This window comes from Phragmites australis, chromosome 1 (genome assembly GCF_958298935.1).
Source record: "Phragmites australis chromosome 1, lpPhrAust1.1, whole genome shotgun sequence".
NCBI classification, from domain to species: Eukaryota; Viridiplantae; Streptophyta; class Magnoliopsida; order Poales; family Poaceae; genus Phragmites; species Phragmites australis.
Genome location: NC_084921.1, coordinates 13,729,430 through 13,741,993, shown reverse-complemented (window position 1 = coordinate 13,741,993; position 12,564 = coordinate 13,729,430). Strand labels below are relative to the sequence as shown.

The following is a 12,564-nucleotide window of genomic DNA, read 5'->3' as shown; positions in this document are numbered from 1 at the left end:
GCATTCGAGATAAGAATCTCCTGAAATATACAAGAAATGTCTCCGTGGAAGAACATGGAGCCATTTTCCTATACATTGTTTCACAAAATGCAAGTAATCGTATACTCCAAGGACAATTTCAGCATAGCGGTGAGACTATAAGTCGTCACTTTAGAGCGATGTTGAATGCGATCATTCAATTATCAACAAGATTGATACAATTACCACCAATTAATATTCCTTTCAAAGTTTTGAGTAATCCCAAATTCATGCCGTACTTCAAGGTAAACATCTGCTAGTTCTCAAATGGCATTGTACTACTTATGTTCCTTCAAAGCAAATTTATAATTACCTTTTTTTACATATAGGATTGTATTGATGCAATTGACAGTACACATATCCCGATTACCATAGCTCCAAAGTTGCAAGACCATACTGCAATCGAAAAGGAACATTGTTGCAAAATGTCATGGTTGCGTGTGATTTTGACAATCAATTTGTCCAGTGCCAAATGGGAAGGTCCAACATTTGATGCCCAGGTTCTACAGGATGTGCTAGAACACAATTTCTATGTACCTAAAGGGAAATTTTATTTGGTTGATGTACGGTATGCAAATACAACTAATTTCATGGCACCCTATCGAAATGTTAGGTACCATTTGTTGGAGCAAGCTTGAAGCAGCCAAACCACAAATATTTAATCTTAGGCATGCGCAACTCCATAATCATGTTGAGCACATTATTGGTGTTCTCAAGATGTGATTCCCAATATTGAAATGTGCTTCTTATCACCCCATTGAGTCCCAAGCAAACATTGTCATAGCATGTTGTGCTCTTCATAATTTTATTCGCAATAACAATGGAGTTGAACAATGGCTCGAGCATGTTGATTCAAATAATGATCCAAAAGATATTATTGACATTCCAAGTGGAGATGGACAATATAGAAGCGATATACAATCTCTCAATGAGCAGCGAGCTCTGGGTAATGCAAAAAAGGGATAAAATAGCTGAATTCAATGAATATCTACAATACCATAGAAGAAGTACGCATGATTCACACTTCTACTTATATGTTTTGTATTTTCATATCTACAGCTACATAAATAAGTTGCTATGTTTTTAGTAGCATATATTGTCATGTACTCGTGATTTGTTCAAGTTATTAATGTCCCTCTCAAAAAGATGTCATGGAAGCGTGAAATTAAATAGCTCATATTATTCAGCAAATAGTATGGCATGACATACTTGACAAATAATGGCATTTTAAAAAATATATTTTTCGTATGAATGAAAAAAAAAGACTAAGAAAACATTGTCATTGACTATAACCAAACATGACATATGAGTTAGAAATAGCATGAATGGGAATAATAAATGTTTGATAAACTAACATGGAATGCTATCACAAGACATTACTTTAAAATTCATGACCCACCAATCCTTTGAGGAGCTCCACAAGAACAACATATTGCGCTGTCATGAATGTTTCACGATGCAATCTATCTTTTGTAAGATAGCTAATCACCATCACCATATAAACTGGTGTGAGGAAGTTTAACTGTTCTAGTTAAACAATGCACCTGGCCATGGAGTTAGGATCATTATTGGGATCATTCCTTTCCATCTATGCAATTTTAATTTCTCTATAGCTCTCAATTTCCTTTGTCTTCATTTCTTTATAATTCTCGAGTTCTTCTTTTCTAATGGCGATTAGATTTTCAAGCATGGAATCCTTGCTTTTCTTGGCCTTACCTTTGTCACCTCCTTCGCCAGTTGCCTTTCCATGCTCAGGCCTCTCTCTTGGTGGTGTTTATTTTCTCATTTGATCTCTTTCAGCAGAACTAGGAACTTCACCATCTACAGAAAATTCATTGTACTGCCTATCTTCCATATCATCATAGTTGGCATGCATCTCATCCGCACAACCAGAATCAGGTTAGGTTGTTACTTTAGCATCCATGGCTGCACTAGGTGATTTCATACCAGCACTTACAACTTGGTCATAGAGACTTCCATGTTGTGAGTAAGATTGCGTGCTATAGTTTTCTATATTCCTATCTGTAGTCCTTTTGCAACGCTTCCTTTCTGCTAGTTTTCCTATGGTAAGAAGAAAAGAAACAAATATGTAAGTAAACGAATGGAAAAGATAAGTGATAAATTATTAATCATAATAGAACAAACCTTCATATATTTCGTATAACCATCATAGTATGGGAATGATTTGTATCTCCATTTCTGATGTTCCCTAGGCAATTCATTCCACTTTTCTTCAGGGGCTGTGGGCACTCCCTTGTCAGGATTCCAACCAAACCCACTCTTTGATGAAATTGACTTCACGATACTATGACCTTTCTTGAGCCTTTGTTCTCTATCTTTCAATTGTTGCACAGTGAAACTAGATCCAATGTACTTGGCATTCAGACATGTTACCTTGTTGTTCCATCCTTCCTTGGTCCTTCCATTTTAACCATGAAATTTTGGAGCATCAGCATATTCTTTCATCATCGACATAAGGAAACTGGTTTGACCATTAATTCTAGATGCTCTATTTTTTCTCCCTACAAGAAGATGAAATTTTTACATGAAAGGTTGAAAGCTAACCCTAAACTAATATTGCAGTAGTAACTGAACTATGTTACATTGCTGGTGGTGGAGTCTACACCGGCTAAACAAATCCCCAACCAAGATCAGAAAATTCTGCTTAGATGAAATCAAAGAAGACTGAGGAAAAGATCCCCAACCAATAACCCAAAGTCAACCAACGATCGAAGAATTCGTAGACCAAGGTAAAGATTTCATCTTGATCTATTTCTTCCATGCACTAACTGTAACTGGTCAGCTATCTTCTCAAGCAAGCATATCTTTGTCTCACCCTCTTCTTTTCCCTTGCCTGCTACAACCTTCCCATCCCAAATCCACCAACCAAAAACCTGCTAACCTGCGCACCTTTGGCCTCCGCACACCTTGTTGGCTCCAAGGAGCACTTCTCACGTAGCTGTTGTCCAATCTACAAGCTCATCTCCCTCTCGAGACTCGGCGATGCAGTGGCTGGTTGAACGGTTTGTTGGTGGTCACCGCGCGCGAGTGGAACATGAAGAAATTGACGAGGAGTACACACCTTTTCTTGGAAAGGATACTTTTCTTGCAGCACGTCCTTCTCTTTCTTTCTCCATGGCTTCAGATGGCAGGTGGGATGCTCTCCATAGGGCAGATGAGAAAAGGAGAAGAAGATCGGGCGAGAGAGGAAGAGGTCTACGTTCCATCGCAGAGTCGCCTCGGTTTATAAAAAAAGAGGTTGGGAGTAGATTTTTAGATACTCCAAATAAAACCGTGATTTTGACAATACCATGGTTTAAAATACTATAGCTTTTATTGTATCCAAACACCTCAAAGTTTTGTAAACAATGGTATTTTTAGAAAACTGTGGTATCCTACAAAAACTCTAAAAATGCCACGTATCCAAACATGGCCTACAATGTTAACTGTACCATTGCCTTATTTTCTAGCTGTAGTAAAATGGCAAAAGAACTAATGCACATTGATATTAAAAAAATGTGCTTACAGTCCAAATGTTGTCAACACCACCAAGCACAGTAGCAACCACCTTGGAACAGAATGGGTTCCACACCTGTGTGCTCAACCTTTGTCCTATCCTTGTTTTGTCTTACCCAAATAAGATAAGAGTATATGCTGATTGTGGTTGTTGATTTGCATACTCAAAGTAAAGAACAATGAGAGTTACTGAAATTAAACATGATCATGTCTGATTAAGAATATATATGGACATGCACTTTGCATAACAAATCATTTTATCCTGCATATATTGCATATACATATTTTAAAAAAGAGATGCACTTCAATATGTGCTTACAAGTTAGAAATAGTAAGTATAGGTGGAGTGATCCTTAGGTAGATCTTGGAAGATATATATTCCTTAAAGTTCTGCAAGAGCTAAAAAAAGCAGAGCGCGCTTTAGGCAGTACTAACTCTAATGACTTGATCTCTTTGCAGCATAACAGGATTTCTTCAACTTTTGAAAGTATGTCCTCTGAACTAGAGTCAGCATCCTTATTTTATCAGTTAAACATATGAAATTTACTAATTCCAAGAAGTTTGGAACCTACAGATGGTGCTAGCAAAGTAGTCTGACAATGCTTTGCTAACACCACCACACAATCTGATGCTTCAATTTTTTCCGATGTCACTAAATTTCGGACAAAAGTATTTCAACATATTAGTAGTTTTGTTGCAGCCTAGTAGGAGAGCAATCATAGATGCTATGCAATAACATATTTTGGGACCAACTGCATTCAAAGAGAGAAGAAAAAAGTTTCATATCCTAACCAAGGTTCCATATTCAGATGCCATGTAGGTTTCTGTAGATGATGACACTAGTACAGTACAATGGAGATACATGTCCTTAAACTTCCATACAACTGGAATCACCAAGTAATCCATTTCCAGTATCATGCCATCCCTTTCAATGAAGGTTGGGAGATTAGCCTTGCATCCCCCTACAAAATTCAGAAGACAGTGAAATTTCACAACACACTGGTAGATCATATTTAAATATGTTGCAATCAGTAATTAACAGGCGTCAAACATTGAAAGTTGTTAATCCAAGAACAAAAATGAGCTCATGTAGGAACCATGTTAATCTGTCTAAACATATAGCTCATCTTGCAAACTTAGCTACACATGACTTATTTGTATCAAGAATGAGCTAGTTAGTACATAAACAATAGATTCTCTAGAATATTGGGATCTATAATCTTGCATCGCATCTAAACAAAACTAGAGCACTTTATGGTAGTGGGACTATTTTGCCAGTTGTGACTGCATCATGAGCCTAGAGAAATTAAGAATTTTTCCACATACCTCATACACGACTAATCTAACTGTGAAGCAAAAAGTTTCAGAACTTGTCCACCGCTGTAAGATTAATCCTTGATAGCACTGAACCTCTATCAGTACTAGCATAGAAAACAGACTGCATTTACTTCTAACATTGTAAAAAAGGAACTACAGTGCAATAATCCATGAGGAAAAAGAATAAGAGCACCATGAAGGATCCATACTTGCTCTCTCGCATCAAAGACGGAAGCTTTAGGAGCTACAGTGCAATAATCCATGGGGTAAAAGAATAAGAGCATCCGGAAGGATCCATATGTGCTCTGTGTTATCAAAGATGGAAGCGCACAAGCCTAGTTACTCGAGCTCACTCGTCTTGGTTGCACTGGTGCATGTCCAGGAGACCTACCTACAGATTAATCCAGTCCTAAATAAGTAATCAAGCAGCCTCAAGGAAGTGGAAGGGAGTAGGTTCAATTTGCCCCAAAAAGCCATCCACCCATGGAGCAAAACCAACCAACCAGGATGGATCCCCATCCAATCCAAGGAAAAACATTCGGTAAATAAAACTGCTGAAGTTGATTGAAACTCACCATCACCTTCATCATTAGAGTTGTTATCCCTTGACTTCACATAAACTGGGCTACCATGTGAAGAATCTGATTCATAGTCATCTGCAATTCTAAAGCCAGACTCTATCTGGAATTCTGAATTCAGAAACAATTGCAACAAAAATAATTGAATTCTCCTTTGATTTCAACCACTAAGATAATAACATACCGTAGCAAAATTGGCAGCAGTTCAATGTCTTAGCCCAACAACAATTTATTGACACATTACAGCTATAAACGAGGCAAAACAAGTACAGAGGAAAATTGCAGATATTGCTCAACAGGGGGCTAACAGGATGGAGAGAAGATATGGGAGAAAGGAATGGAGGTGGGGGAGCTACCGGAGGAGGGGGCCGACACTGCCGATGGGTAGGTAGAGGGAGGTGCAGGACTGTAGGGGAGCTGCCGCCATCACCGGGACAAGAAAGGGTGGGAAACTATGTAAGTGTTGGGGTGAATGGGGTTTCGATCTGGTGCGAGGCCTGCACAGGGTGTGTTTTGTGCCGATCAATGGCAATCAATGGTGGGATTTCGAATTTGGTTGAAAAATTTTGAGCAGTAGGATTTTTTTAGCGGGATCCACCAACCACCGATAGAAGCGAAATATCAGATTTTTTGCCATTTTTTCGCTGAAGTTTTTTCTTGATCCAATCCCATCATCGAATCAAGTTAGACTAAATCAAATCAGTCTGAGATTCAACTACATGCTTGAAGAATGGTGTCAAAATTTGAGGATAGAAAATTAAACCCGGAGTGCAAAATCCCAGACGTCCTCAGGTCGCTCGTCTAGATCCCCTTCCCCTACTGCTCGAGCACAACCCTCGGGTCGCTCATCTAGATCCCCATCTCCTACTGTTCTAGGGCACGCACATGCGCAGTCAACCACCGGACCTAAGCAGCCTAGTGGCATGCCCCTTGCTGTCGACGAACACTGCAGCTTAACCACCTGGTAGTGTCGAGAGGCAAAGAGATAAGGGAGAGGGACAGAGAGATAAGGGAGAGCTCTAAGGGAGCCCATCGCTTTTATTCAAAACTTCCCGCTCTTATTTTCCCTCCCGCGTGCTCTTTTTTGCATAAGGCTGGGGTGCGACAGTAGTGCAGCCTTGGTGTGGCTGGGTGTAGCCATAGCGTGCCCATGGCACAACTGGGGCACGGCTGGTATGGCAGCAGCTTGGCTGTGGTGTTGTTGGGTGCTGCCGGGTGCAATAATAGCAATGTAGAGAATCTATGAGAACACTTGGTCATAATAGACCAAACATTTAATGACATCTTCAGAATTATCACTAAAAACATTTTAGAGCATCATAGAATATCCTCCCACGGATCGACACTAGGTTGGTGGATTTTCTTTTGCGACAACATCTATACTTTTGTCATATATAGTTGCAACGCTTTCATTTTTGTGACGATAGTATTTTTGGGGCCTGCTTGCGCCCGGATGTCCAGCCACCGGACACTCCCTACCCCCCCCCCCCCCCCTCCCCAAAAAAAAAGGCCACTGCAACACACAAGATCTATTTGTGCACCATGTGTTATGCATGGTTGCAACATAAATATGATTCAATCTCTAAAAGGGAATTGAAAAAGAAATCATGTTACCTCGATGAAAAACCAATATCAGACCTTGCTTTATGTACAAGGATTGTTTTTAAAAAAAGCACAAAAAGTACGAAACAAATCAATTGCTGTTCTATTAAAATTGTAACAATTTAGAAGTTCATATGCAACAATCGGAATCAACGTCTGCAACATTTATATGAGTTTATATGAGTTGCAACATCCACAACATGAGAATAAACATCCGCAGCATGAGGTGACTGAGGCTCATTGGATCTAACAGCGTGTGCCATGACCGTAGCTTGTTGAAGCAGGGCAAGAAGACACCCTCACAATGGTCGTCATCGTGCTCCTCGGCCAGATTTTGCTGGAGAAGCGTGTGTGAGAGAGCTAGAGAGGGAGGGGGATGAGGGAGGACAAAGCGTAGAAGCAGTATGTATGTGTTTGGAGAGAAAGGAGAGGAAGAGATCGAGTGACGAGCGCATCGGACATGACAAGGAGCTAATGCAGGCAGTAGCTGCACCATGGTGTTGCATAACAAGGAAGCAGATGAGACGAGAAAGTGGAAAAAGCAAGGAGAGAGGAGAAATAAGGAGCAACGAAGGTAAACCATCAGATTAAAATGATAAGGATCTCATGATGGATGGTGCGTCCGACGCATCAGACATCAGACTTGTAACATTATCATAGTATTTTCACTGTCATAATATGATACAATACATGATCAGTATGGCTGTCATCACGAGGGTTTTCGTCACAAAAGGACAGATTTTTTATGATTATTTATCGGAAACATTTTTTAATACAACGAATATTATATTTACAATTTATATATTAAACAATTTTTTGATATTTTAATTGAATGGGCCCGTTTTAGTTTTGGCCTGGCGAGCAAAATCTCAGGACCGGCTCTACCCAGACGCTGCACGTCCTCCCGCGGTCGGCGCAGCCGTGGCGGCATCGGCAATGCCACTGCCATATCCGGCGACACCGACCTTACTTCCCTGGGGTGTAGACTGAGCCTGATGCGCTCCTCTTGCCATGGCCGACGAGATGGCCGCCGCCAGCGCCGTGGTGAAGTTGGGGTCGGCCGTGATCGCCGCGGTCACTGTCTCTATCACAGACTGCTGCCGCGCGCCCAGCCCGGTCGGCATCGTCGTCGTTGGCACCCTCTGCGGGAGGTACATCGCCAGAGGCGAAGGCACCGGGAACGGCGTCGCGGGGGCCGCAGCAGGGTGCATTGGTGCACCCAGCGGGAGGTGGAGGCCGTGAGGCAGGCCGCCGCTCCCGCCGGCGCCCGGCGGCTGCGTGAGGTCGAGGGTGATGGTTGGGAACGGCGCTGAGGCGGAGAGCGTGGCCATGGTGGAGGCGAAGGGGATGCTGGAGTGGTGGAAAAGCGCAGCGGGGTGGCCGAGGAGGGCGGCGGCGCCGTCGCGGCTGGTGGCTGGGCCAGAGAGGAGCATGGCCGCCGCGGCGGACGTGGTGTTTGCCATGGTGGTGGCCGCCGGCGGCAGCGGGTGGTTGTGGTTGCCCTCATAAGTCGTGACCAGGATGGTCTTGTCCTCGGCGCACCGTTGCACCTGCAAGCGTGCACGTACAATTTAGCTTGATGCCTGCCTTCACGTAAGCATGCATGGATGTCGTGGGATCTAGAATATCGCGGCGAGTGTTTGGTGAGCTATCAGGGTCTCTGCACTGAAAACAACAGAAGCGTGTAGCTAACGAGTGGTCAATGTGCCATTTTATGCAGTTCGTAGATGTGTGTGGATACAGCTAGATAGATGCAGAGTGGACATAGAGGTAGACGGTGATATAATATGCTTGGAAATGGAATTATTGGAGTGATAGCGTATGCAAGGGTGCAGCTATAAATCATTGGGTATGTTCATATTAGCGTGCATGGAGATACGACATGTACATGTGTCTTCTATTGACTATAGGAGTTAGCTGTAAGTTAACAGTATGTATATATGATCTTGCTTAGTTAATTCACATATCAAGTTTCAAAAAACCAACACATGTCAGTGATTAGGTACGTATATACTTGTGCATATGCAAGATAGCCGATTGGTTGACATTGAAATTTGTTATTTTATGGTTTGTAATCAGTGGCGGACTTAAGATGGATTGCTAGGGAGGGCTCATCTTCTTTCTCTCTCTTCTTCTCCCTCCTATCTCTCATTTCTCTCCCTAGAGCAACAGAGGGGGTGGGGACTTGCGCCCCTCGCACCCCCTAAGATCCGCTCTTGGCTGTTATAGTTACTTTAGGTCCATTTTAGCATCCATTTTGGTGCATGCAGAGTTCATGCGGTTATGTGTACCATACTAGCAAGTTAACTATTAAGTGAACTTAAATCACAATCCTTTGATGAGTTTCTACTAGTTATTTTTCCCCTGAGGTTAATTAGGTAAGGGAATATATTAATCAGTCAACAATGGTAACCGTACCTTTTCTTTAGCAATGAAATGGGAGACTTTAACCTGATGAACTATCATAAAGTTTTCTTTTCGGTTTGAGAACACATGCAGATACCATACCTAGGAGAAAAAAACATGTAATACAAAATTGCTAATGTCTCAAAGTACCAGAGTTCGATCATGCAATGTGCGATTCAATCAGGCTTGGATACATTATTATAAAAAAAATCAGGCTCGGATTAAAGTTTCTACCTCGGCAGTCAACACCTAAACTCCGCAAGTGTAAGGAAATGATGTAATGCGCGTAATATTTCAACAAGATCGATGACTATGGATGGGTATATATAGGTCATGGATATATTTACCTGCTTCCTCACGGGGCATGCCACAGCCATTGTGCACCGGTAGTACGCTCTCGGGCATGGGTTACCCTTTGCCATCTTCTGCCCGTACTTCCTCCATTGACACCCATCGCTAATCTACAGTTACACAGAATGCAAGGTAAACACATGTTATGTTCAAGGGCGTACGTACGTATCAGTAAATCCATATTTACATACATGCAAAACTGGTTCTTCCATTTGTTGCACCACGTACATATATACTGTGTTCTGGATTATTTCATTTAAACACGTCATTTGGGATAATAATTTAATAACTCAATGTAGGTACGAATAATTACCATAGGTGCCTCAGATCGCGCGCGCACGGACACCCTCACCTTCCGGCCCTGAAACTCCGACGACGCCTGCTCGCCGTTCTCCCTCGGCGTCGCCGTCCCATCTTGAGACATCTCCCTCTTGCCGTCGACGACGTCATTACTATTTCCTGCATTGCTCAGCGAAGGCGAGGCCTCGCCGGCCCCCTCGCTGTCCTCGTCCTCCACTCCGGTGTTTTCGCCATGCGTCCGCGCCATGGAGGACGCGCGTGCCTCCAGCAACTGCTGCGTCGACGTATTGGGCGCGCCCGCGGTGGTCAGGTGGGTCTGCATCGAGATTTGGTGGCGATCATTTAGTCAAACAGGAAAGCGAGGAAGCAATTGGAAGTTTGCATGCATGAGATGAGCACATGCTAACTACTACTGCCACAGTAATGAAGATGTACTTGGATGTGCCACTGTGAGCAATGCAGACAGGAAGGACCCAACTGGAGACTTTCATAGCCTTGTTCAGATATCATTGCCGTGTTATTCAACAATGGATTTTTGCAAATCAAATCATTTTGAGGCGAACATGCGAATTAAATTATTGGTTTGGAGTTGAGGAAATTTCCTATACTAATCGAGTCAATGGCATCCCTTTTCCCCATGCTCCAATGATTCTATCACATAATATTTGATTATCTTATCTGGGGTAATTTTTATGTATATGATTAAACTGAGGCATGCATAAACTCATGTGGCAGGATTTGATGAGGATCTAACATGAACGTACGTGCGTGCATGCACGCGAATTTAGCTATGACCCATACATTATTGCACGAATCGTGATCATCAAGAATCTTTCTCCCCAGCATATATATTTGTCCAGTGTAGGGTCTAATATATGTGGAATAAGAACCGAGCTTTTAAAAGTTGTGTAGTCGGATGCACCCGGATTCAAATGAAGCTAAGAGGTGGTAATAATTCCATAAGTTCAGACGACCAAATCTCCTCATAAAGGGAAATTAAAGCTGTAACTCACTAAGATGACAAACAAATTTCCATGTAGATTTGATTCTCAAATAAGAATGAATTAAAGAAGCTACCAAATAAATGTTCAAAAGAAGATATATATGTCAAAAAATTAACAAGTCTAGAATCTAGGTAGCCAGATTTAGAAGAGTAATTAGAGCATGTTTAATGCAAGAATTCCACAGGAAACTTTCAATTTCCGTCGAAATTGAAATTTCTTTTTTTGCTGTGTGTCCAAATTGACCACAAGTATTCCTTCCAAAAAATTCCATCGTATAAAAAGAACGAAAAAAAACAAGCAACAAGATCGAAAAAATGAAATTGAGAGGACAAAACATACTCCAGAAGACGGGGAGATCAAGATGCAAGTATTATAATCGGAAGAATTATCACTTACATGAGCCCGTGATGATTGGTTGTTCAAGAGATCAGGCTGGTGATGATGTGGGTGGTGCTGCGTGACCTGGAGAAGCTGTTGGTACAGCGCGCCGTAGCTCCGGGTGAGCTCCGCCAGGATGCCCCGCAGCCGCCGGTTCTCCTCCACCACCCGCCGGAGCTCCAATTCCACCGCCGTCACCTCTATCTACATACACATACACACCGTATAATAGCAGGTAAGTAAGATCTAATAAAGAAAGCAAACGAGGAAAAAAAGATCCTCAAAAACCTATAAAATTAACCAACTTTATGATTCTCCGCCGTCCCCCCTTCCTCGTCGCCGGCGCTTGTTGTTACGGAAGTGGTCTTGGTCAACAGGTCTAGCCCAATCTACACCGCAAGAACTACACCCGATCAATTCACACAGTGTGCAAAGGGTAGCCAAACGCTCAATTTCAGCAATCAGCACGAGCCGGCCGGAGGCCGCCATATGCATATACTGGCTGACGATCGAGGCGACTCACGTTGACGTCGTCACGGCCACCTCCGGGCACCCCCCGTCTGCGGTCGTCTTGCCGTGGGACACCAGGGTCTCGCGAGAAGAAGTCCACCTCCCTGATCTCACCCCGGCGCCCGCCCTCCTCGTCGCGCCGCCGGCCGAAGGTGGTGGCTCCGTGGTGCAGCGAGAGACTGCCGTGCTCCATGGCGTCTCCCCCCTCAGCTTCCTCGTGGACGCGTTCGTGCGGTGGCGCTGCTCCGGCCTCGTCTCCACACGGAAAGGACGGAGAATACTGGGCTTTATGGTTACGTGTGTCAATTAGGGTCAAGGGTACACACGGAAAGCTACTAGACTTGGACTTTGAAATGGAGTAAATAAAACCAACAACAAATAAATACGATACAAGAAAGAAAAACAAGAGGTGGGTGTGGACAAATGGGAAGGCGAGAATGGGAATCTTTTTTAAATAATACTATTTTATTAGAAAAATGTAAAAGTATAATTTAAAATTAAAAAATTATAGATATAGATGCTCATCAGCACTCTAATTACCGACTAACCACTTATCAACAATCAAAATGTCAATATTCCATTTC

At 42.7% G+C, this 12,564-nt stretch overlaps 1 protein-coding gene and 1 long non-coding RNA gene across 2 annotated transcripts; both read right to left on the bottom strand.

The window, feature by feature from the left end:
* Window positions 1-4,167: 4,167 nt before the first annotated feature.
* On the bottom strand, window positions 4,168-5,718 carry LOC133887909 (uncharacterized). The gene is made up of 3 exons (XR_009903671.1): window positions 5,427-5,718; window positions 5,061-5,242; window positions 4,168-4,496 (listed from the first exon to the last, which is right to left on the bottom strand). It is a non-coding gene; the product is annotated as an uncharacterized LOC133887909 (long non-coding RNA).
* Window positions 5,719-7,633: 1,915 nt separating this feature from the next.
* Window positions 7,634-12,269, bottom strand: LOC133910496 (transcription factor WRKY5-like). Its single transcript, XM_062352877.1, has 6 exons — window positions 11,994-12,269; window positions 11,776-11,859; window positions 11,489-11,674; window positions 10,102-10,404; window positions 9,785-9,898; window positions 7,634-8,581 (listed from the first exon to the last, which is right to left on the bottom strand). Exons 1-6 carry the CDS (start codon window positions 12,171-12,173, stop codon window positions 7,913-7,915), a joined length of 1,536 nt encoding a protein of 511 aa, XP_062208861.1. The 5' UTR covers window positions 12,174-12,269; the 3' UTR covers window positions 7,634-7,912.
* Window positions 12,270-12,564: the final 295 nt, after the last annotated feature.

Bases quoted from the DNA above. Each gene is read 5' to 3' on its own strand.
- LOC133910496 (XM_062352877.1), bottom strand. From the start codon at position 12,173: ATGGAGCACGGCAGTCTCTCGCTGCACCACGGAGCCACCACCTTCGGC. The intron at 11,860-11,993 runs GTGAGTCGCCTC...CTTGCGGTGTAG, and splicing joins GTGGCCGTGACGACGTCAAC to ATTGGGCTAGACCTGTTGAC. The intron at 10,405-11,488 runs GTAAGTGATAAT...ATCTCGATGCAG, and splicing joins ACCAATCATCACGGGCTCAT to ACCCACCTGACCACCGCGGG.